Source organism: Podarcis liolepis (genome assembly GCF_965112155.1).
Source record: "Podarcis liolepis genome assembly, chromosome: 17".
NCBI classification, from domain to species: Eukaryota; Metazoa; Chordata; class Lepidosauria; order Squamata; family Lacertidae; genus Podarcis; species Podarcis liolepis.
This window is the reverse complement of record NC_139571.1, coordinates 38524543-38550404: the sequence shown is the minus strand read 5'-3', so window position 1 is coordinate 38550404 and position 25862 is coordinate 38524543. Positions and strand designations below refer to the sequence as shown.

The window sequence follows — 25862 nt, the reverse complement described above, 5'->3', positions numbered from 1 at the left end:
AATTCCTATGGATTTTTGCATGAGCAGAACCTTCAACATTTCCTCAAATTTACCTTGGGGAGAAATTTGGTGGCAGCCCAAAATCAGTTGTATTATTGCATTCTTTGTGCTATTAAAAAAATATCATGCATATATAACTGACCATGGTCTTGTAGGTCCACCTGTCCTTATGGTTCCCATGTGTCAAACTTTCTTAATACTGCAAGTTTAAATGTTGTCTAGTTTAAAAATAAAGGGGAAAAACAGACACATTTTTTGCATTACCGTAAATTGGCTAGTTCATATGTATAGATGCAAATCTGGAAATAATCCCTATAGCTTAAACAGAAATGTAACCCTTCTCCCCATAAGGGGAAAGACTAGCCTAGCAATATCTATACAGTGGTACCTCAGGTTAAGTACTTAATTCGTTCCGGAGGTCCGTACTTAACCTGAAACTGTTCTTAACCTGAAGCACCACTTTAGCTAATGGGGCCTCCTGCTGCCGCTGCGCTGCCAGAACACGATTTCTGTTCTCATCCTGAAGCAAAGCTCTTAACCTGAAGCACTATTTCTGGGTTAGCGGAGTCTGTAACCTGAAGCATATGTAACCTGAAGCGTATGTAACCCGAGGTACCACTGTACCTGCTCACTTTGCTGCCCATGTGCTACTGCAGAAGAACAACTTAAAGTACCTTTGTTCTCCCTTTCTTATGATGCTTTTGAGTCCAGGTCTGGACTCAGAAGTCCTTCAAAGAGAGGACTATTTCAAAACAGAGGACTATCCTTTGACAGTTCTTCAAAGCAGAAACGTGGCTCCCTTACCAAAGCAACAATGCATTCCTTTTTCTAGCCAAAGTCCTTTCTAAACAACTGAGCTTTGTATAAAAACCTGAAAGCTAAAGCTAGGAGGAAGCTAAGAATCTTAGAATCTTAGAACTGTATAGCTGGAAGGGACCACGAGGGTCATCTAGTCCAATTCCCCTGCAATGCAGGAATCTTTTGCCCAACGTGGTCCTCGAATTCATGACTCTTTGAGTCTCATGCTCTACCTACGGGACCGCCTCTCCTGGTATGCCCCGCAGAGGACCTTAAGGTATAACAACACTTTGGACGACCCGAGCCTCAAGGAGGTTAGATTGGTTTCAACCAGGGCCAGGGCCTTTTCAGCACTGGCCCTGACGTGGTGGAACACTCTGTCACAAGAGACTAGGGCCCTTATTGGACTTGACATCTTTCCGCAGGGCCTGCAAGACAGAGCTGTTCCGCCTGGCCTTTGGTTTGGACTCAGTCTGACTCTTATGTTTCCCTCCCCTTATGGTCTTGATTTATCGGCTACTTTAAAATGAGGCTGCATTTTAAATTGCATTTTAACCTGTATTTTAACTCCCCCCCCCTTTCCCCCCTATTATGTTTTACTGTGATTTTATTTGTGTTCGCCGCCCTGAGCCCAGCTCTGGCCGGGAAGGGCGGGGTATAAATAAAATTATTATTATTACTACCGTATTTTTCGCCCTATAGGACGCACTTTTTCCCCTCCAAAAATGAAGGGGAAATCTGGGTGCGTCCTATGGGGCGAATGCAGGCTTTTGCAGGGTCGGTGCGCACTGACCCCTCTCGCTCTCCAGGCTTCAGGAACACATCCGCAGCCTAGGCAGCCCTACGGGAGGTCTGGCAGGGATGTCTAGGCTGTGGATAGCAGCCTGCCGCCCAGCGCGAGAGGTGCCCTGAAGCAGAGCGCCCCCCGCGCCAGGCAGACATCCGCAGCGTGGGGAGCCTTGCAGGAGTTCCCCGCAAGGCTCCCCACGCTGTGGATAGCTGAGCTATCCCTTGGAGGAAGCAACAATTGGCGTCTTGGAGGAGGTTGTCCTATGGAAACAGCTCAACCACACAGAAAGCCTTCCTTTGTGCAATACAGGCGACAGCCATACTTCCTGAATGGAGGGGTCTTGGAGCGGGTGAGGTGAGCATACTAGTAAAGGGAGAGGTCTATGGTATGCTTGCTCTCTGGGATGAAAGGCTTCAAAAGATAAAACCTAATATTTTGAAATAGGTCCAAAAGCTTGTCACAGCCCATGCAATTGGTTTGGAACAGGCTGAAGAGGTTCTCATCTGCACCCACCAACAAGTGGGTAGTTATGGTTAACGGTTACCCAAATGCATTGTGGGTCATGGTACCCTGCATTAAACAAAAGCACACCTGCCTGTTGCATTGACTTTCTCGTGAATCATGGCTAATGAAAGCTGTATAAAAGGTGAAAGCGAACCACCGAACGTTTTCCCTTCAGGAGTGAGAATAAATATGCCCGTTGCAATCTGCACTGATAGTGCAATCAGACATCTCTCGCCAACACCACTCCCACCAGACACATCTTCCTGCCCCCTGCTTTCTAAAGAAAGACATTGATGATGATAATTGGCTAGGTTCTTATGCATCTTCAAAATAAAATGCATTTTGTTGCTGACGAGGGTTGCTAAATAGCAAGACCCCGCAGAGATCAGTATCCATTATGTTAGATTCGAACCTCTCTTCTAAAACATTGGCAACCAATGATCATTCTGATCCCTTTCATCTGGGTGTCTACAGATAATGTGCCCATGAAGATTTCAGAATGGAAAAGTGATGAGAGAAAAACTCAGCCTCTCAGGATTAATCATCTAACATGCTAATTGAGGACAGAAAACTCGGTGGCTCTACCATTAGACAGAGTGAGGCAGCCACTTCAGGCGGTGGGTGGGGGAGCAAGGTGGAGTGGTGGTAAGATGTTGGAGGACCAATCTGTGTGCTCCACACAGTCTGCCCTTAGTTACAATGGAGGGTCCTGTCCAAAGATCAGTGTGGAAGTTAAAGCCAGCTACCAATCAAGTTCAGTTCTGTACATCATGGAAGGGTGCCATTTTGTCCTTTGTCTCAAGTGGCAAAATGTCTTGGGCCAGCCCTGAGACAACAAGTATCCACCTGAAAGTGGCTGAGTGCCATGTTCAGTCAGCTTTCGAATTAGCAGCCCCTTGGCCCCAGCAAGGGTGAATAGGATGTTTTCTACATAATGATTTAAATGTTGGAAAGACAGGACACCCTAGGCAGAACTGGTTCATATGTGGCGGGCCAGTTGACAGGTGCAAAATTATTGGGGATAAATTAAACTGGCTACTTCTCAATTCCGCATTGATATTGTTCAATGCAATTGAAGAAAATAGTCCCAATATTTTGAAATCCCATTTGTCAGCTAATCAATACCTGTAGAATGCTTTGGGACTTGCTATTGGGGAAACCCAACTTTGCCAATGATCTGAGTGTAGTTATTGAAATCTCTGAAACCGGCAGAAATGGACATGCTGATGCCATCTATAGAAGATATGGATCTGACTTTATTAATTAATGAACCTTTCATTATTTACTGGAAGGTCCATTACGACCCTACAAGCCTGGAGAGAAATTTGTTCCTATTTTGCATCTGCTTGGTTTCTTATTTTTAACAATGAAAAGGAAAGTTGCTGCTCGGAATTGCAACGCTGTTGAGTGTTGACATGGTCGTCATGACAAAGCAGTTTCAAATGGAACCAACTCTTTGTGATGGAGGCTGCAACATTCTAATGTTGCTCTTTTACTGTCTTGGATTTGGCTGTTGGCAGAAGCATCTTTGGGTTACTCCTGATGGTGGATCCTGCTGGTGCCAACTTTCGCCCTTGTTTGCCTGTGACTGAATCAACACTACTGTCACAGCAGCTAAGAAAGAGTTCAGAGTAAGTGTTGATCACCAAGCCACACACAGGGTGCTTGTTTTAAGTGGGGAGGAATAGACCAGTGGAGTTTAATGTTTGTTGGTTTAGGCTTCTAGCCTCTTAGTGCATCCTGGCCCCTTTGGTATGGCCCAGGTGAGGAGCACTAACTTCCCCTGGTCCCTCTCTCCCCGTGACCTTAAATGGATTTCTCCTCTTTCATCTCCTTTGCAGTACGTTGAAAAGGAGCGTCCATTCTTCCGCATTTTGGCATTGATGGAAAATTCTATATTTTATTCATTTTCATCTGTAGAAATAATCTTATGGTGCCTTTTAAGGCATAGCCTTCCCAAAGTGGCTCACACAAGATGAGCATAAACTATAAAAAACAAAAACAAAATTAAGAACAGTCCGTATGGATAGCCTTAGCCTCCACATATGTTTACTCCCCTTTTAAACCATCCAACTTGGCAAACACCGCTCCATCTTGTGACAGTGAATTCTACAGTTTAACCCATTTAACAGTTTAATTCTACAGTTTACTCAGGGCCAGCCCAAGACACCTGAGGTGGCACACCTGAGGTGAACCCCAAAATGGCTCCCATCCCCCCTGACCGACAAGGAAGAGTAAGTGAAGATCTACATCAGTAACATGGGGGAAATAAAGATCTACATCTGAATTGGTTACTCCTGTGGATTCTGCCACCTGAGGAGGTCGCCTCACCTTGCCTCATGACTGGGCTGGCCCTGTATGCACTAGGGGATGAAGGATTTCCTGATTTTCCCAGCATTCAGGTTCAGCAGATGATCCTAGGTCCTAGTACAGTATGGAGAAAGAAACTTCTCCTTATCCACTTCCTTCATAACAAGCACAATCCAATTCATTCACATCTATCATGTCACAATGTATTTCCCTTTTTCCTAAACTAAAAAGCCTGAAACACTGTAATGTTTCCTTCTTCTCCAGCCCCTTAATCATTTTAACTGCCCCTTTCCAAGCTTGACAATCTCTTTTTTTCAAGCCAGGCAGCCAGAACTGGACACAGCACTCCAAGCGCAGTCACATTTCTATAAAAGCATCATGATACTGGAAGTTTTCTGTTCCATCTGTTTCCAAATGACCCCCAATATGAAATTCACCTCCCTTCCCCACAGCTACTCCAACAGTTTGAGCTGAATATAGTCAGTGCCTACACCATAAAATCATTTCCCAACAAGTATTTCGGGTGACTTGTTAAGTGACTATTGATGTAAAGAGAGTGATTTGAGAAGTGCAAATACCGTGCTAACGAAAAAGGACCAGAGACGGGCAATCACAGTTAAAACAAGGCTGCAAATCCTTCCAATCATACATTTTAAAATTTATATTCTCTACAGAGAGCAAGTGATTGAGCCAAGAAGACAGCTCCCTCTCACTAACCAGAAATAAGGGAGCAGCACCCCAGGCTATAATTAAAACTTCAAATTAGAGAATGATAATTCATTAATGGTATTGTAAAAGACAACATGAATACAACAATGGCCTTAAAGTATGCTGGGCTCACCTGCTGTAAAAGAAATGGGGTCAGGCAATAAAATGCATTAGTATACTCCTTTAACTATATACCATTAAAGAGCTGGGCCTGATTTAGATCACAGAAAGGTTCTTTATCCTGTAATGTATTTTACTGCAAAGCAACGGTTGCGTTTCACTAAGTATGATTTAATACAGCCCTCAAAAAAAATCAATATAAAGCCTTTGTTCATACACATCTCGGGCTGTTACCTCTTATGCGTGTCAGGTAATCAAGCATAGAATTGCAGGCAGGAGGGCTTTAGGTAAGCATCCACGCTTACTTTATTTGAAATATTTATATACCACCCTTCAGTGGTACTGGTTCCAGGAGACCTCACACAATTAGAATATCAAAACAATAAAAGAGAGTTTGGACAGGCTTGAAGTCCAATGGTCAGAAAGACACCTGTGCATGTATGAGAATTCTAGGAGATTCAAATACTGCCCAGTAACTGAACAGATCTAACTGTAATTAAATATCCCTGGAAAGAATTAGCAAATTAATTGAGCGATGAGGGGAAGGATAGAACAGACCAGCCAAAGTTGTACCATGCTACTGCTTGGATTATGCATTTTACCACATCTTTTAAAGGGGGAACGTATCCCTTTAGGTTGCGATGAAGAAGAAAACGCAAAGCCAGTTGCAAGCTGCATTGTTTGATGCCTCTGCAAACAATTAATTATCACAGCCAAGTACATAAAACTACAGATTTGTATTAATTTTTTAATCAGTGACTGTATTTATTTTGGTAAAGCTCTCTGATTGTGCTACATCCCTCCAGAAGTGTTCAGTTTCTGAAGAAGTCCAGTAATAATACGTAGTTTATACATGGTACAAGACAGAGAACAACTCTTGCAACCACTGATGTCACTGACACGTATTACACCAAGTTGTAAAATACATGATGGGGCGGAAACCCACCCTTGTATCAGTGGCTTGGACATTGCAGTGCTGGAAAAGATTGCACTTCCCTGCAGTATGGATGTTGGACTGGAGAAGAAAGTTTTGATTCCATGGAACGGCAGAGGGCTAAGCGGGTTGTTTTTTTTGTCTTGTCTTCTGTCTATGAAAGTTCGCAGCACAGTAAAATATGCTATTAAGATGCTTCAGAACTGATAGATTTGCTGCCAAAGGTATTTGGAATGTGCACAACGAAACTGTTTATAAAGGCAGTTAAAAATATAGTGCTGCAAATTTGTTAATCATGGTTGTGCAGATGGGGCACAATACTGAAGGCTTGCAGACCTGTACAAATCTGGGGAAGTTTGGTTGAGAAAATGAACAGTAGTCTACTGCCACCAGCTGGTCTATATATAAAAAATGCTGGTAAAATACTCCCTTCGAGGAATAAAAGAAGCACAGCAACGTTCAGAGAAAAGTGATCCACACCCCTAAAACTTATTTTTTCCATTAGGCTAGGATGTATAAAATACTACCTTGCTTTCTCCATGTTTGTTGTGGAAGACCACAAGCACATTTCCCTCGTGAGATTTTTGGATGATCCAAGGAAGCTAAATCCAACTACCTGTGCTTTTAAATAGTTAATCGAAATTATGCAAATCCCAGTTTTCTCCCTTTGGGGAAAAAATGCTAATTTTCAGGAATGCTCAGTTGCTGTTTGTCCATTTTACACACACACACACACACACACACACACACACACACACACACACACTTATGGCAAGCATTCAGTTTTACCAGAGCAATGAGCAGGGGAGAGTAAGAGCAACAGCCGAAGGCATTAGAGAAACTGACAACGAGTTCCCCTGAGTTTGACAATTGCAACATAATACAGGGCAAGCGGGTGATGAGGGATATTTGCAGTGCTAAAAACTAGTTTTCGTCACCACACTTCCTTAGAGGGAGGGGTCGGACCAAAAAAGAAAATGCAACACTAGATTTGATCACAAGTTGCAATTATTTTACTAGTGCTTAGAAACATCCTAAGGATAAGTCTTCATAAATATTCAGCCACTTGACAAACTAATCAAAGCAGCTGTGGGCGTTTCTGCTGCTCCTACACTTAGGAAGAAATCCCGCAAAATTTACCCAGGCTTGTTTAGTCAGCAATCAGTTAGAAATACGATCCACGTAGGATTAAGCGCTTTAAACATAGTTTATTTTATTTCTCCCACTGAAATAACCTTGCACGGCCATTAACTTTGGCCAGGAGGCGTTTTCTCCCCGTTACTAAATTCGGTTCGCTAAGGAAAGCTTCTGTTTTACAAGAAACTCAAGTGACGCCCAAAACTACATCAGTAAATAAACTAAAAACCGACTCTCTCTTAAAACAACAAACAAACAAACAAACAAACACCCTCTTTCCCCTCCCCCCAAAACTCCCCACGGAACACCCATCATGGCGGACCAACGGGCGACATTCCCCATCTTTTTGCGTTCTCCTGACCTTCCTCCCATGGGCCCTTTCGGCCAGGCCCGCCTTTTCCGGCCAGAACGCCGCGTTTGTTTGGATGGAGGGCGGAAGTGCTGGCGCCGTCCGGGAATTTTAAATCCTTGGCTGCCTCCGGGACGCCGTTGCTCTCGGCCCGGATGCCATAGGCGGCTGAGGGGTTTTGTGGCTGCTGTGATTTTAACCTGGTAAGTCATGCGAGCTACGTCGCTATGGAGCTCGAGGGGCCTTTTCTCTCGGGCGAGCGCTGGGCGGGCTCCGCGGCTTCGATAAAAGGCGAGCCGGCAGGCAGACCTTCGTTTACCTGCTAGTGAGGGAAATTAAAATTAATTATAAAAAAATAAAAATAAAGCAAATTTAAAAAAATTAAAAAGTGAGGGGGAAATATCGTATTTTATTGACGCGCGTTTTAACCCAAAACGCTCAGCGAGTCAGTGCCTCTGGCTGTTAACCTGCATTGCAAGGGGTTATTGTTACTATTATTATTATTATTATTATTACAAGTGATTCCCCCCCCTAAATAAAATGTTTAGGGGTACTCTCATTTTGACTCAAGAAAATCAACATTTTATAGTTCGAATCGGGAAAAATAAATACAGTAAAAGGACAAAGATTCATAAAATGTTTAGGGGTATGCGTACCCCCAGAAAAAAGCACTGATTACTACTCTCTCTATATATTTATACCCCACCTTTTCCCCTGACAGGAACTCACTTTTTTATTGCATTTATATATAGTGCCACCTTTATCTTTCAAACATCTCAAAGTGTTTTTGAGGCCAAATATGTGCCATTTGTATCCCCCTTTGATGAGAGGTAGGAAGGTACCGTACATTTATCCTCTGTATCACTCTTTCAGCATTTTAGAGGTTGGCAGCACTGTTGGGAGAAATGGATCAGGCAATACCAGATGACCTTCCTTGGAAGGCAGACAATAACTGTTGCAGCCTAATGTAAACAATGAGAAATTAGCATGCCATTCTTACTTAGCTTTTCTGAGTAAAATCAATTCAAAGATGAAGATATCTGGCCCATGGTATGGCATATTCTGAAGAAAAAGGAAGACGGTAAAAGCTTTCTTTTGAAGCATCAGGCTGTGGTGTGCTAGGGAGTGAGGCTTGGTGATGGTAACCAAGGGTATATTGTGATGTCACTGGGAAATGAGCAGCACTATGCCTTATGACAGGGGTGGTCTAACAAGGAGTAGGGCTCTCCAGATGTGTTGGACTACAACTCCCATCAACCCCAGCCAGCATAGTCAATGGCTGGGGATGGTGGGAGTTATAGTTCGTCCACAGCTGGAGGGCACTACGTTAATTACATCACCTAATGAGCTAGTTTTGCCCATTTCAAGCAGGCAGTATTGCCTGCTGTGCTGATTTTGATTTGACAGATCAAAAAGAGATTTGACAGGGAGGTCTGGTCCAGCCAAGAAGACCCAGAGGCCTTGTTTCCATCCCCACCGGTAATCATCTGGTTTTCCCTTCTTCTTCCCAGCCCACACCCTGCCACTTCTTTTTTTAATGATGAGTTTTCACAAAGATTGACTAAAGTATTTATTAGTATATCTTGCATGTTTTTTAAGAAACCATAATGTGTTAGTAATATATTCAAGTATTTAAAAGTGCTTGTAGAATTTGCCCTAAAGTCAGTTTAGATGAAAGGTATTGTTTATGTTTATTTTTTTTAATTAAAAATATAAATAAGTAAATGTTGTTTATATTGTACTTATAGAGAGTCTTTTGTCTTTTGCTGCTGTGGTCGCTTTTTTGTTCTCTCAGGTGCCTAAAGGAGAAAGTCTTGCCTCTCAGCATGGCTATGGATGACTATGAGGAGCTACTCAAGTATTATGAACTACACGAAACTGTTGGTACAGGTATGCTCCTTGATGATTTCAAATAAAAGCTGCTCTAAATAAAGAGCTATGAAAATCTAGATTGCTTTATAGATTTGTTTTGTCAAAAAGCAGGGGGGTCCCCCAAAGTAGCTCACAACATGAACAAAATGAAAAACTAGATGATTGTTAAAGGGAGGTAGTATTTAATATTGCTTTTCCTTTCAGATTTACTGCAAAATCTAAGCATGCTTTTGCAGAAGTCAGTCCCACTAGTTTGATGCGGTGAGCAGCCCAATAAATGCATTTGGGACTGTACTCTTGGTTAAGAGCTGTAAGAGGAGCTTCTAGCCTGATAGAATCATAGAGTTGTAAGAGACCACAAGGGCCATCGAGTCCAACCCCCTGCCAAGCAGACAGCCTCAATGTGGACAGTGTGAAGCAGCAGAGGGGATGGAGGGACTGTTAAAGCATACAAGATATAAATATATGTTAACTCAGAAGCATCTAGTGCTTAGGCTGGATGTTACAGTTGAAGATAAGGGGTTAAGCCAAAGGTTTCACAGATGGTTTTGAGGCAGAAGTACAAAGAACAGAGATGGTACCATGTAGGGATATAGATCTTTAACAAGGAGTTGATCACTAGTGTTAAATCTGTAGCCTTGCCTTTTTTCTTTCCTTACTGTAGGTGGTTTTGCAAAGGTTAAACTGGCTCGTCACCTACTTACTGGAGAACAGGTTGCAATAAAAATAATGGACAAACTGTCTCTGGGGGTGAGTGACTTTCTTACTGGGAAAGGATGGGGTTCCTTTGTACTAATAAGGTTCTAATCGTACAACTTGTTAATGTGAAACTGCATATTTGTGGCCATAAGGGAATTCAGATTTCAAGCTCTGCATCAAAGCTTCTGGAACTATGTTGAGCTCTGTTAGCACTACCTGGGCAGTGCGTTTCCATAACTGAGACCTTAAAGTGGCATTTAATTGTTGCTTTTAAAATACAATCGCATAAGCATGATCTAACAGGATGGGGCGGGGGAAATGTAGAGGAAGTTTCTCTATTGTGGCATGCCATTATCTGGAAATCCCACAAACCTTTCATCTCTTAGGATGATTTGCCTCGCGTCAAAACAGAAATCGAAGCCATGAAGAGCTTAAGCCACCAGAACATTTGTCGGTTATACCAGGTGATTGAGACGCCAAAGAAGATATTCATGATTCTAGAGGTAAGATTTGAAACCTCATTCTGCTTTTTAAAATACTTGCTGCTTAAGGCTAAAATGTTTCAGGAGCCTGAAATAGTCCCTGTCAGTAACTATTGGCATCTTTTTAGGATCTTTATCTTGGTCCTTCACAGTGGTATGTTGTCATTTGGGGCAGAACTTTTACCTCTTACTCCTTGAAATCTTAATGTTGTCTGATTAAGGCATTGAGGGTCTCCTGTTCCAAGCTGTTGGCCTAAGGAGTGGTGGCAGCTATACAACCTAACAGGGTTAGTTTGCAACTGGTCTTTTGGCACCGTTCAAACCAACAAGAATGCTGTCCCAGAGTTTTGTGTCAGGTTCTTGGAAGTCCCCCCTTCTCTGTAACTTGTCTAGGGAGGGGATCAAGTGCCTGCAGTCTTGGGGACATAGCAGGATGGGGACAAAAGCGTCTCATCATGCCGCCTTGTGTTTTGGTACCAACCTGCATGCATGTAAACTCCAAGCAAAACCCTCTTCCGGCATGTTAATACAATACAAGCAGCCTTTTCTCCTTGCCTATGTTCAAATGCCCTTTTAAAATGTAGGTGTTTTGTGTGTGTGTGGGGGGGTGTTATTAGGTTGTTGTTTTTATTTTGATTATATATTTTGTGGTTTTATATTTTGATTTTGTTCTGTGAACCGCCCTGAGACCTCTGGGTATAGGGCGGTATATAAATTCAATAAATAAATAATATGGAAACTTCAGTCATGGAGTTCTAGAATTAGGCACAATAAAAAAATTCCTCTCTAAACCTGCATTCTGCAAAGTGGCTCTAGTAATAATAATTCATGCTGCTTTATTTATATTGTCACATCTCATGTATAATATCAAGATGGTGTACAACAATAGATATAAACACAAGAAAACATAAAATGCCATAAAGGCAATACAAAGTGATATTGCACTAAAAGTGCCCAAAGTTGTGCACTACAGAATACAGAAGCGTGGATTTGTTAGCCTGCTTGACTGCAGAACATAGCATTTAAAAAATACAAACAAAAATTCTTTTCCTGTGTGGAGAAAAGGCAGGAAGTTGACATTAGGAGGGAGTTAAATGTACAGGGGAAAGAGGAGCAGGAAGGCTCTTGAGTGACTAAAACTAAGTACAGAAGACACATTCCTCACTGGGTCTCAGCTGTGGGGTGGGGGTGCAACTAGGATCCCCACAGGCTGCAGCCTGCAGCTTTAAGAGCCTCTAGAAGACCTTCCCAAATGCTAATTAAGGATTCTGTGCCCTTTTTGTAAGAAGCATACTTCTTCATTGTATATATTCTTCATATAAATGCTTTGGTATCATGCACACTCACAGTGGTCTCTTCTTGCCCTTCAATAATCTGCTTCTTGTGGTATATTCGGGAAGTGTGTGCCACACCTATGCATGCCACTGATAGGATTCTCCCAGAAATGTGTTCCTTACCTGTGGAGCCCTTGCTGACTTCTATTCCAGAAGCTGCTACAGTGGTACCTCGGGTTACATACGCTTCAGGTTACACACTCCGCTAACCCAGTAATAGTGCTTCAGGTTAAGAACTTTGCCTCAGGATGAGAACAGAAATCGTGCTCCGGCGGCAGCAGGAGGCCCCATTAGCTAAAGTGGTGCTTCAGGTTAAGAATGGACCTCTGGAACAAATTAAGTACTTAACCTGAGGTACCACTGTACTCTGTGGTGGGTTGCATTGTGCTAGGACTGGAGAACACAGGAACTGCCTGGAAATACAGACATTGGTCTTCTGCGTATTAAACGTCCAACCCAAGGGATCACCAGAAGGATAGAAACTTGCCCTTTTCGTAAATGAAAACTTGATTTGGTATCTTTGACAGCTTCCCGGTTTCTAGATCCCGACAGTTTTTATCAGCCTGTTTTATTGGCTTCAAGTTTAGCCAGTGCCTCTTAAACACTGTTGCCTTCTGCTTTCACTACAGTACTGCCCTGGCGGTGAGCTGTTTGATTACATCATTGCTAAGGATCGCTTAGCAGAAGATGAAGCGCGCATCTTTTTCCGCCAGATTGTAGCTGCCATTGCATACGTACACAGTCAGGGGTATGCTCACAGGGATCTTAAGCCGGTAAGTGTAGAAGGTTGAAGCAGAGTTTCTTTAGGAATAAACTAGCTGTATGCCAGACTCCAAATAGTTTGCTGGGTTGGCTGCTCCTTCTGTTTTGCATGAAAGAAGCCCACAGCCAAAAAAACCCAGTATCTGACCTTCGGCCTCACTGCCATCATATCCACTGCTCTTTCCTTCTAGTCACACTTTTGTGGTTGTCACAGTGCTGTTGTGACGGTTGAAGCCACAGCTGGCAGAACTTCCATGCTGCTGTCTAGGCTCTGCACCTTGCGAGATGATGCTCCCTTGCCCATGATCTATGGTCCTCCAAGCTTTGCCTGCCCAACTGCTTCTGGCAAACGGTGCACTGTCTACTTTGTTTCACTTCCTTCAACCACCATCCCTTAACTAAAACTTAGGAACTAGGCTTCTCCCTTTCCATAGAACATACAGCCCTTCCCTTCCTTTGGTTAGCTTTTATTTGCCTTGGTTTCCTCAAGACTTGCATCAGCTGCCAGCCAAAATGACATCTTTCTCATCCCTTATAGAAGTTGCATTGTGAACAGCTTAGTTCCCAGAGCATCTGAGCATTCTGTGCCTCTAATCCCACTCATCATAATTAGTGTTGTAGAGATTTTAGTGCAAGCTCCATAAAGATTCCTTTTGATTTTCTTCCAGTTCTTTCTCTAGCTCGGTCTAACTAAGAGACCACCTGGTTTTGTTTTCTATGTATGTTTTTAGGGTTGGGAATTTGACTGGAGTTTGTTTTCTCCTCGTCAACAATTCACAGCACAAGGTTGCTGTGTAAATTTACTTGCTTCTAACGTGCAATCTCTCTTGTCAGGAAAACTTGCTGATTGATGCCGAGCATAACCTGAAGCTGATCGACTTTGGTCTCTGTGCAAAACCATTGGTGAGTTTGTGCAAAGCAATGAACTCTGCCATTTTGCCAATGGCACTAGAAAACACGGGATGCTATTGCTGTCATCAAGGTGAGATGATTGCTGTTTCATCTCCAAACCAAACCACGTCAGAGGTTTCCTGTCTTTCTTTCCTGCTCCAGAGATGCATTCTGATTAAAGCTGGATTTAAATAGCTCTGCTCAGCCATGGGCATTCTGAAGCCCAGCCATTCACTTGGTTCATACTGAAAGGTGTGATGTGATTTGGTTTGCGTTCAGATGACATGCTCCCCTGTGATATATCCTGATTTATCTTCTTTCCTACTTTGTGGCTCTTCCCAGTACAATACTGAAGAAATTCAAAACTTGTAAATATTGCAGAATTTTGAGCTGCTGGCTTCAGCAGATTGTTGAATTTCTGTTGATAAAGGATTGGAAACACAGGATCCTGAACACAAGCTTGTTATTAGACAGCTCTTTCCTTTCTTTATCTGGCCCTATGTGTGCTAAATTGAATTTAAGTGGGTTTGAGTACTTTGGTAGGTTAAAACGGAACAGGGTTAGAAGGTGGTTAGGGTGTCCTAGAGTTGCAGTTGGCAAGCAAACTTAACTTCAGATATATAATGACTTAGAGCAGGCATCCCCAACCTGCGGACCTCCAGATGTTTTGGCCTACAACTCCCATGATCCCTAGCTAACAGGACCAGTGGTCAGGGATGATGGGAATTGTAGTCCAAAACATCTGGAGGGCCGAAGGTTGGGGGTGCCTGACATAGTGGCTGAAAGGTGAAAGAGAAGAATGCAATAGCTTAACCCAGTGGTTTTCAACCAGTGTGCTGTGGCACCCTGGGGTGCCTTGAATGATAGTCAGGGGTGCTGCAGCCAGCACTGGCCTCTGTCCCTCTTTCCTTCCCTTCCTCCTCTGATGCCCTCTCATGTCTTTGCCTCCCAAAGGTCTGCACAGCTACACAGCAGCAGACGTGGCTACAAGCTCCCCAGGCGAATGGAGCCTCTGGGGCTGGCCGGGGGGTGTTTCCCAGGCCCCAGTGTGAGGAGGCACCTCTCTTTGGGGTAGGGGGGGCAGCTCATAGACAAGGGGCGGCAGCTGATCCCAAGGAGAAGAGAGGAGGCTGAACAGCACAAGGGAAGGTGTTTGAAAAAAGTTGAGAGGCTGCCAGCTCTGCAGGCAAGGGGTGACATATCAGGGGTGCCACAGAAAGAATGTAGTTGGTCAAGGGAGACTCAGAAAGGTTGGTTTAACTCCATTGGAAACTGGGGAAGCAATCCGACTTTGCTTTTAACATCTTAGATATTTCGGGCTGACAATGCCCACTGTCAATTGCATGCATATCTAGGTGAAATGCAAAATGTGTCCTGTTTCAGATGTAGCTTACTATGTTGTTCTTGCTGTAGGGTGGTCTGGATTACCATCTAAGCACCTGCTGTGGAAGTCCAGCCTATGCAGCACCAGAGCTGATTCAGGGCAAAGCTTACATTGGCTCAGAGGTATTGTAGTAGATTCTTTAACATTTCTCGATATTGACTCTTGCATACACATTTTCTTTACAGAATGGCCGCTGCGTAAAATGTAACAAAGTCTGTTAACTTTCTGAAGCGGGAGCCATTTTAAAGGGGCATACGTGACAACTGTGTATGTGGATAATATTGTTTTCAGCATCTTCTGCAAAGATGCGGTCGTAGTCTCTGGTCATCCCTTCAGTGCCGTTGCATCTTTTATTCCTCTTCTGCAATATCTTCCTCTGTTACCTTATAGAGTAGGCAATGGGGGCACCCTCCAAATGGAACAGGAAAGCCTTCCTCTCCTGCCAATCTTGAACCTTTTGTCTTAACACTCTACGAGCTGTGTGCTCTACCTCTCCTCTAATGGCATACATCGCTGATAGGCTAAATCTATTTTTTTGCAGTATAAGAGGAGTGGCAGTGTCCACACTGTTGTCTGGCCTTTGTCGTCAGTGACTCAGTGGTGGGTTCTGAGAAATTTATGGATGCTAGGGCCCAAGGGGCAGAGGCTTCTTCTTGACCTCACCCTGTTTTAAATTGTGTGGTAGTCAATCCCCTACTTTGCTCCAAACTAATCTCCTCCCCATCTTGCAGCTAGGATGAGCATTATCCCTGCAATTACACTGTCCTTTTGGGGGGACATTGAAAGCTGGAGACGAAGGCTGGGGCTTGTTGCTGAAATGCTTTGAAGGCACAGGACCACAGAATGCAAACCTTTGTCTCTTCCTCACCCACCCACAAAGAAAACCTCTTGGAGCTGCAAGGGAGCTGGGGTTTGTTACTGTAGGGTAGGGCTTTCTTGCAAGTGCCACACAACTGCAGGGGTGACCACGGCTCCAGCTTCATGGTTGGGCAAGAGACTGGGGCTTGTTGTGCTCAGCAGAGTGCAGCAGTGCAAACTTTGTGGTGAATGTGGCCATCAACACTGGGGACCCCAAGGGCTGAGCAGTTAACATCAAACGTTGATAGCCAGTACCTACCATAACTGTTCAGAGGTGACCATGACTTTGTTTATTATTGTGTATTAGGGCTGTGTGGGATGTTTGTGCACAAAGTGACCAACCTTTATATTTTTCTAACTTACCTGCTTGTCATCCCAGGCTGACATTTGGAGCATGGGAGTGCTTTTGTTTGCTCTGCTCTGTGGATTTCTACCATTCGACGATGATAATGTTATGGTGCTCTACAAGAAAATAGTGGTATGTATTTTGGCATATGTACTATTTCCAGGATTTGGGTCTTCATGCTCATGGGAGGATGCTTGAGCAGCAACCGTGGGAGAGACCTGTTCCCAACAGGGTTTGGGGGATTTACAGCAAGAAGCCCTTTCATAGCTCTTAAAACTTGTTCTCTTGATCTTGATGATTCTCACGGAAGCCTCAGGATGCTCTTTTGTGATATTCCAGTGGCTTTTTTTTAAAGGCCCACCTTGGGATAATCTTGGCATTTAAATTCTGCTATGTTCTTTCTTCAATTCTCCCACCCCACCCAAACATTCCTGTAGTCTGTTAGACACTATCGACTATCTTAGCAGAATTCACCCAGGCTCTTGTATTGTGTTTCAGTCAGCCTTTTAGGAAATCTCCTAAAAGTGCTCATTCATGGCAAGAGGCCAGGGCAGCAGCTTTGGCATGCAGAAGCACTCATTCAGTTGTAAGCACCCACATGATTTAATCTGCCCAGGACAATTTATTCTCTTGCACCTTAGTCAGGTGTGTAATTATTTTTATGCTGCATGCATTAGTCTTGGAGGTGTGGCGATTTTTTCTCCCCATGTTGTGAAGTACAGAAGGTAGAGGCCTTCTGTAGCATCCTCCCCCCACACCCTGCCCCATTCCTTGCTAGGGGGCAGGGGGAGCATATTGGTGAGAAGGCACATTCTGTATTATCTGTCTCTAGATAGGGAGTGCATTAAATCTCAGTTGTGATAAATGTTCAGGTCAGCACCTGAGAAACCTGTGCAACTATAATTTGACACAGTGCCGATCAATTGGGCCTAATCATCCTTGGCTGCAAATCCAGCAGTGTGCCTGCAAAATGGCCCTAAGGTTTGGTCAATAGCCTGTGCTTAACTTGATCACAACTCTGCTTAGTGCTGCCACTAGGCAGGGGGTTACCTCTTACTCTGCTCAACACCTTCAGCCTCAGTGGCTACATGTTCTGCATTCAGAAGGTCCTAGGTGTTGTCCCAGAATCTCTGGTAGCAGATGAGAGGCGTCTACTTTGAGACCCTGGAGAGTTGTTGCCGGTTAAAGTAGGCAGCACTGGACTTGGTGGTCTACAGGTTTGATTCTGTAGAAGGCAGTCTGGGTGTTTGTGCTCTGCTGTGCTGGACTTGAGGGCTTCCTGATTTGGCCTTATAATGAAAGTAGGCTATTCTAAGGCTTGGGTTAGGTAGCCAGCTGCCTCTTGTAACTTGACTTGCAGCTAATATGTGAGCTAATACTAGATAAAGTTAGATTATGCAATGTACTGCTGGCTCATACTATAGTTGTGTAATATATAAAAAAATTCTCCAGTAGCACCTTAGAGACCAACTAAGTTTGTTCTTGGTATAAGCTTTCGTGTGCATGCACACAAAAGCTTATACCAAGAACAAACTTAGTTGGTCTCTAAGGTGCTACTGGAGAATTTTTTTATATATTTTGACTGCATCAGACCAACATGGCTACCTACCTGAATATAGTTGTGTAGGCACTTCTAGATTTCTTCTGAAACAAACTCCTATGTAACTAGCTTTTAGGGATGATCTGCAGTCAACATCTTCTAGTTGCATGAGATTAAACATTTCACAGATTTCCCATCCATGTGTTTTTGCTTTGAATCTTACTAGGTTTTGTCTCTTCTAAACTGAAGGGTCCTAATTTAGCTTTTCCTCTACTGTAGAAGGCATTCTATGTCCTGACCTCATTTCTACTCTTCTCTAGCTTTGGAGGAAACACAACTCTCCTGCTCTGCTCAGTGTCAGTGATATGGCTGCATATTAGCTTTTTAAAAAGGTGTACCCTGTCCTTTGCACCCCTTAAGTTTATTGGTGATTATTGTGTCTGCCCTTGGAATGTGGATGTTTTCCCAAGAGAAGATTCTCTGATCTTCAGTAATGAAGACCCAGACCTTTCAGATGAATAAACCCTTGGAGGCATTGCTTTAAAACAATGTACAATTACATGGTAATATAATATATTTAAGGACAAAATGTAAAGATGCAGGCTTTGATAGAATTGAAAAGAGCTTTGGGGAAGCAATTGATTGCATATCTCAGAATCAGGGTTCACAATACAGGGGAAGGTATGGAGGAAGGAAGTTAGCATCTGGGGAGCCTGACTTGCCTTATGACTTTGTGGTGGGCATTGAATATAAACTGGGTGTAGGGAGGGAACTAACTTTAATAATAATCACACTTCACCCTAAGGTCCCAGGGTGGGGTGTAACAATTTTAAAGACAACAATAAAAACAGTTTTGAATTGAAAAAAATACAGTCCCAAAAAGTAGGATCCTGAAAACAGGGTCCTGAAAATATACACATCAGCTGTCAAAGGCCAGGGTAAATAGGTGTGTCTTCAGCATTAGCTGAAAAATCTATATGGAAACCCAGCCAGTGATCTAACCGCTGCATTTTGGACCAATTGAAGTTTCCGAGTCTTCTTCACACGGTGCACAGTGCAATAATCAAATGAGCTCTGCATTGTTGTTCAGAAGCTCTGAAGAGGCAGGAAGACACAACCCTCCTGTTCCTCCCACTAAAGGCACCTTTACTGTTTCCCCAGAAGCAAGGAAGGGAAACTTGAGGCTCACATGATTCTGTTGAACTCCAACTCCCATCAGCACCAACCAGGATGGCCAGTAGCCAGGAATAATGGGAGTTGTAGTCCAGCAACTTCTGGAGGGCCACCATCCCTGCCGGGAAACAGGGTCTTAAAATCCTCACAGAGCTTGTTTCCAGTAAGCTTAAGATTAAAGACCTAGACAACTTGTGGGCGAGAATAAAGGAGGAATTTAAACAGAATACATTATGTATGGAACAGAAGTTAGGAGAGGTACAGGAGAGAATTGACAAAAGGATAGAGGGAGCTGTTGGGGAACTCTCAGCTAAAATCCAAGATCTCTCTGCTAAGTCCAGATTGATTGAAGAATCTAATAAGAAATTACAGAAAGAGATAAGGGAGCAGAAGAGAGAAACAACGAAGGTGAAAGAAGAGTTAAAAGAGTTGAGTAGTTCACAAGACAGGTTATGGGATAACCTAGCCATGGCAGACATGAGACAAAAGCAGCTACACTTGAAGTTTAGAGGAGTAGCGGAGGAAAGAAATGAGGATATTAGAGGGAAAATGATTAGAGAACTGTCTAAATGGTTAGATATAAGGGAGGAAGAACTGGCTCTCTCTATCGAGAATGTCTTTAGGATGTCAAAACCTAAACATTTCAGAACTAACAAATTCCTGGGTGACTGCTTAGTGATTTTCAATTCAGTGGAAGTGAAAAACCTAATCTTAAGGAAGAGCTACCACAATAGACTAAGAATTGATGGAAGACCCATTATTATCTATAAAGAAATACCGGTCAGGTTATTACGTAAAAGAGAGGGATATAAACAGGTGGTAGCCTTCTTGAAGAGAAACGGGATACAATTTAAATGGGAGTTCCCAGAAGGGATTACCTTCCACTATAAGGATAAGAGATTTAGATTGATGGACACACAGGAAGCCGAAAAGTTTCTGAGAAGGTATGAGAAAAACCTGGGAAGGCCAGAGAACAAGCCCGGGAGCAGGGAGAAGGTGGGGGAGGAGACGGGAGGAGAGAGGGAACGAGAGGAGGAGGAGGGGTCGGAAGGAACAGATGAGGATGACGAGGATGCCGTGGTGGGAGCGGTGACGGCAGAAGAAGGGGAGCCTTCGGGGAACAGAGGCAGCAGGGTTTAGTTCGGGACCCAGGTCAGAGAAATCGTAACAGATAAAGAGAAACAATAACACACACATTAAACTTTCTATCCTGGAATGTAAATGGGTTAAACGAGAAAGTTAAAAGGAATAAAATCGAGAGAGCGCTGAAAAATAAAAACTATGACGTAATTTGCTTCCAAGAAACCCATATTGCGAAGAAACATAAACATATTTTGATGAATAAAAAGCTAGGAGTAGAATTTGTTAACTCGGAGACAAATAAAAAAAAAGGGGGTGGTGATTTATGTAAAAGAGAAATGGAACCCCGTACAAATTTGTAAAGATGAGGAGGGCAGGATTCTAGGGATCCAACTAAATTTCAGAGGGGAGAAAATTAATGTAGTGACGGTCTACGCCCCGAATAAAAATAGAGCAGAATTTTTTGAGAAACTTGAAGGAATCCTATTAGAATTAGAAACGCATAAATTAATTCTGCTCGGGGATATGAATGGGGTCCCTGCGCCGGAGCTGGACAGGAGTGTAAAGAGAGGGAATTCTAACAAAGGAAAATTGCCGAAATCTTTCAAAGATTTAGAGGATAACTTAGATTTAGTGGATGTTTGGAGACACAAAAACCCCACCTCCAAACAATTTACTCATTACTCAGAATCACACCAAAGCTGGGGTCGAATTGACCAAATTTGGATGACAAGAACCCTCATTTTAAGGGCGAAGAGATGTGATATCTTACCTAGGACACTTTCTGACCACTGTGCGTTGGTTATGGAAATTAAAGGTGGGCCTAAGGGACAATACAGATGGAGGATGGAGGAAAATTTATTGGATAATGATGAAGTGAAGGAAAAGGTTAAAAGTACCTTAAAAGATTATTTGGATTCGAACCTGAAGGGAGGACCCACTATAGATATTATATGGGACGCCAGTAAGGCGGTTATGAGGGGGGTTTTAATTCAACAAAATTACCTTAGGAGGAAAATAAGAGAACAAAAGAAAGAAGAAATATTAACCCAACTGAGAAACTGTGAAAGAAAGCTGACTATAAACCCAGCAGATGTCGAGACCACCCGCGCCCTAAAGGTGCTACAGGCCCAGTATTCAGCTATATTAAATATGGAAATAGATTGGAGAATTAAATATATGAAGCAGAGGTTTTTCGAATCCGCAAATAAAATGGGGAAGCTACTCGCTTGGCAGCTGAGAAAGAGGAAAAAGCAAAATGTGATAAGTAAGATAATAGTGGAGGATAATATTATAGAAGCCCCAGACGAAATAGAAAAAAGGTTTGTTCAGTTTTTTGAAAAGTTATATGAAAGAGGAACTGAGGACAGAATAGAAATTGAAAGATATTTGGAGCAGGAAAGAGGAAAATATATATCAGAAGAGGACAGAACACAATTAAATAAGGAAGTTTCTGAAAATGAAGTGAAGGAAGCTATTAATAAGATGAAAAATGGAAAGGCCCCCGGGCCGGATGGCCTGCCCTCAAAATATTATAAAATATTAGAGGAGCTCCTTGCTCCAATACTTAGAGACGTTATTAATAATACCCTCCAGGGAGGGAAAATTCCCAGCTCCTGGAAGGAGGCATTCATAACTTTAGTTCCAAAATCAGAAACGGAGAAAACTGACATTAAAAACTATAGGCCAATCTCTTTACTTAACGTTGATTATAAGATCTTTGCCGACATATTGGCTAGTAGACTTAAGAAGCTATTAAGGAAACACATTCATAAAGACCAAGCGGGATTCCTCCCCAATCGACATCAGAAGGAAAATGTGCGTCATATATTAAATATCATTGAATACTTAGATACCAGAATTGACATCCCAGCCGCATTAATTTTTATAGACGCCGAGAAGGCTTTTGATAATGTCTCCTGGGAGTTTTTGTTATCATGTTTGGAAAAGGCGGGCATAGAGGGCCCATATCTGAGAGGAATCAAAGCAATTTACTCGGAACAACAGGCTATGTTGATTGTAAATAACAGCTTAACTAAACCATTTAAGATTGGGAAAGGTACTAGGCAGGGCTGCCCCTTATCTCCCCTGCTCTTTATAATGGCTCTGGAAGTCTTAGCAAATAGAATAAGAGACGCAGTTGGTGTGAAGGGGATAAGAATTGGAAAGAAAGAATTTAAGCTAAAAGCATATGCCGACGACTTAGTCTTATCTCTGGAAGAACCAGTGAACAGTGTTAACAAGGTGATAGAACTATTAGAGGAATTTGGCAGACTGTCAGGGTTCAGATTAAATAGGAAGAAGACAAAAATCATAACAAAAAATTTGATTACGGAGGATAAAAATCAATTGGAACAAAAAACTGGTATAAAAATTGTGAATAAGGTAAAATATTTGGGAATCTGGCTGTCTCCAAAAAATATTAATTTGGTAGAAGATAATTATGATAAAATCTGGCTGGAAATAAAAAAAGATTTGGACATCTGGCAGAGGCTGAAGCTCTCATGGACAGGGAGGATCGCGGCAGTTAAAATGTGCATTCTCCCAAGATTATTATTCCTGTTCCAAAACATCCCGATAATCAAAGGCATCACCCGTCTTAGGAATTGGCAAAGAATTTTGACTAAGTTTATCTGGCAGGGAAAGAGAGTCTGGATAAGGTTCAAATACTTAACAGACGCAAGAGAGAGGGGTGGATTCGCAGTACCGAATATTAGGTTATATTATGAGGCAGCCTGTTTAAGTTGGGTAAAGGAATGGGCCACCCTTAGAAACACTGACCTATTGGACCTGGAGGGTTTTGGTATGAGGTTCGGGTGGCACGCTTATCTGTGGCAGGGAAAAGGTGAGATTCATAGAGGGTTTTCTAATCACATAATTAGGGGTTCTTTGTTGGAGGTGTGGAATAGATATAAAAAATTGATCGAAGAAAGGACCCCTAGGTGGCTCTCTCCAGTGGATATTGTTAAAATAAAAAAACCAAATATGACGGGAGAAAGATGGACTTATGAGGACCTCTTAATTAAGACAGAAGAAGGTTGGAAGGTGAAACCTTATGACGAGTTGAAAGAAAAGATAAAAGAATGGTTCCACTACCACCAGATTAATGCACTGTGGAGTGAGCACAAGAAACAGGGGATGAGCGATAAAAAATCAAGATTCCAGATAGAAATTCTAGAGAGTAACGATAAACACCTCTCTAAGTTATATAAACAACTTCTAGAGTGGGATACTTGCGAAGATAAGGTGAAGGGTGTGATGGTGAAATGGGACAGGGATCTTGGATACAATATTGATTATAGCAAATGGCAGACACTCTGGAGGAAGGGGATAAAATTTACAGCGTGCGCAACCCTCCGAGAAAATCTAGAGAAAATGATATACCGCTGGTATCTGACCCCAGTAAAGTTAGGTAAGATGTATAAAACTGTAGACAACAGTTGTTGGAGATGCAAAGAGAAGGTGGGGACTTTTTTCCATATTTGGTGGACCTGTGAGGTTGTGAAGGAATTCTGGGGAAAGATTTACGACGAACTGAAAAAAATTTTAAAATATAACTTCCCCAAGATACCTGAGTTGTTTCTGTTGGGTATGATTGGCGAGGAAATAAAAAAATCAGATAAAACCTTTTTCCAATATGCGACTACTGCGGCGAGAATCCTAATTGCACAAAACTGGAAATCCCCTGATATGCCTACGGTCGGAGAGTGGCTAGTGAAATTATACCAATATATAGAGTTAGCGAGATTAACGCAGAAATTAAGGCAAAATAACTCTACGAAACTTAAAGATGAATGGAAAAATTTTTTATTTTATGTTGAGAACAATGTGGGTATTAGTTACATTACAGCAGAAGTTGACTGACACCTTCGATGTTTAGTGTTATTGTAGACTATACTGCAAATATTCTTTTATGATGGTATAATCCTGGATCAAGTTGAACGGAAGTCTGTTTTTTGTTTGGTTATCTCGAGTTTGCCCTTACTTTTGTTTTTTCCTTTCTTTTTTCATATCTTTCCTTTCTTTCTCTTTTCTTAGCGGAACCGCAATCTTGTCTTTTTTTTCTTAGCGGAACCGCAATCTTGTAGCTTGCTTATTCTCGTTTTCTTTTTTGTATACTTTTTAATGACATGCATATATGTAATGTGAATCTTTTGTCTAATAAAGCACAAAAAAAATAAATAAAAAAAATAAATAAAAAAATACAGTCCCAAAAAGTAGGATCCTGAAAACAGGGTCCTGAAAATATACACATCAGCTGTCAAAGGCCAGGGTAAATAGGTGTGTCTTCCGCATTAGCTGAAAAATCTATATGGAAACCCAGCCAGTGATCTAACCGCTGCATTTTGGACCAATTGAAGTTTCCGAGTCTTCTTCACACGGTGCACAGTGCAATAATCAAATGAGCTCTGCATTGTTGTTCAGAAGCTCTGAAGAGGCAGGAAGACACAACCCTCCTGTTCCTCCCACTAAAGGCACCTTTACTGTTTCCCCAGAAGCAAGGAAGGGAAACTTGAGGCTCACATGATTCTGTTGAACTCCAACTCCCATCAGCACCAACCAGGATGGCCAGTAGCCAGGAATAATGGGAGTTGTAGTCCAGCAACTTCTGGAGGGCCACCATCCCTGCCGGGAAACAGGGTCTTAAAATCCTCACAGAGCTTGTTTCCAGTAAGCTTAAGATACCAGAGGCTATTGTAAAAAGTTTCTTAAAAAATAGATGGTTAGACTAAGAATGTATTATGCACACCAAATGACTAGGTGGGAGAAGGAAGGGGAAAGCCCCCCTAATGCCTGTAAACAAGGAGTGATTAAGATCTTTTTAAGGTGTCCAGGTCTGTGGCTCAAAACTACAAGCTACCTTGTGGATCTTGAGCCTTTGGATTGCCCTTCTGTCGCTTACCTGGTCATCAAGCAAAATCTATTTCCTTTATAAACCTAAGTTCTCAGGAACAGCTTTCAATAGTTTCCCATCTGCTCTTCGGTAGATGGATGAGTGCTGCCCACAGATTAAAATCACTTCTAGTTTTTCACTTCCAGCCCTCTTAAATTATCAGAAGCTAGAGAAGTAAAGCAGCTGATCAAAAACTATAGCTGTAGCCTACATTTATATTTGGGCACTAAATGTGCAGAATATAATGTCCTTGACTCATCCAGTGCAGTGAGGTGACGTCTACAATGATTGAGTGCTATGATGCAGACTGTGGAAAGCTTCAATCATATGGAGAATTGGGTATTACACTGGCTATTAACACTGAATTTCATTCATGCTCTTTGAGTTCACTCTTCTAAAGATGAGAGGTTTCATACTTAATTTTTTTCTCTGCTTTTGGAGTAAAATCTTGCGCTGCATAGATACCCATGTTGGTCCATTTAATGTTCCTACCAACTTGCCCAGTGGAGGTCAGGCTATGTTGCTGTTACTTTTCAGGGTCAATCCTGAAACCTAACAAGCACCCTATATTTTGTTTGGGGGGTGGGTGGTAGAAAACTCTGATTGGTTCAAGTGATGGCTGTTCCACTAATTCAACTAGAACTAATGCTAAAACTACTTTCTCTACAGAGGGGGAAATATGAGACACCAAAATGGCTCTCACCTGCCAGTGAACTACTGCTGCACCAGATGCTGCAGGTAATAAGAGCATAAGTGCAATGGACCAATGGTTCAGTATTCTGTTCTTACAGTGACCAACCCAGATGTCTCTGGAAAGTCCACAAGCAGGATTTGAGTGGCAATAGCACTCTTCCAACCCCTGATTCCCAGTGACAAGATATTCAGAGGCTTCCTGAG

The 25862-nt window shown here is 42.5% G+C and overlaps 1 protein-coding gene and 1 long non-coding RNA gene across 4 annotated transcripts in view; one reads left to right on the top strand and one right to left on the bottom strand.

The window, feature by feature from the left end:
* LOC310696515 overlaps nucleotides 1-8780 on the bottom strand; it is a 29990-nt gene extending 21210 nt beyond the window's left edge. The window contains exon 1 of the long non-coding RNA XR_014520598.1: nucleotides 8651-8780. This is a non-coding gene — a long non-coding RNA (uncharacterized lncRNA). The remainder of the gene's footprint in view (nucleotides 1-8650) is intronic.
* MELK (maternal embryonic leucine zipper kinase) overlaps nucleotides 3625-25862 on the top strand; it is a 36183-nt gene continuing 13945 nt past the window's right edge. Inside the window, exons 1-9 of one of the 3 annotated variants that reach the window (XM_083481737.1) lie at nucleotides 3625-3723; nucleotides 9446-9540; nucleotides 10187-10272; nucleotides 10608-10724; nucleotides 12667-12810; nucleotides 13634-13702; nucleotides 15104-15196; nucleotides 16312-16410; nucleotides 25635-25703. In XM_083481737.1, coding sequence (XP_083337863.1) covers nucleotides 3635-3723; nucleotides 9446-9540; nucleotides 10187-10272; nucleotides 10608-10724; nucleotides 12667-12810; nucleotides 13634-13702; nucleotides 15104-15196; nucleotides 16312-16410; nucleotides 25635-25703 — 861 coding nt within the window. In that variant the 5' untranslated portion in view covers nucleotides 3625-3634. Of the gene's footprint in view, nucleotides 3724-7703; nucleotides 7854-8843; nucleotides 9130-9445; nucleotides 9541-10186; nucleotides 10273-10607; nucleotides 10725-12666; nucleotides 12811-13633; nucleotides 13703-15103; nucleotides 15197-16311; nucleotides 16411-25634; nucleotides 25704-25862 lie in introns of those variants that run through there. The other 2 variants (XM_083481736.1, XM_083481738.1) reach the window with 2 other exon arrangements.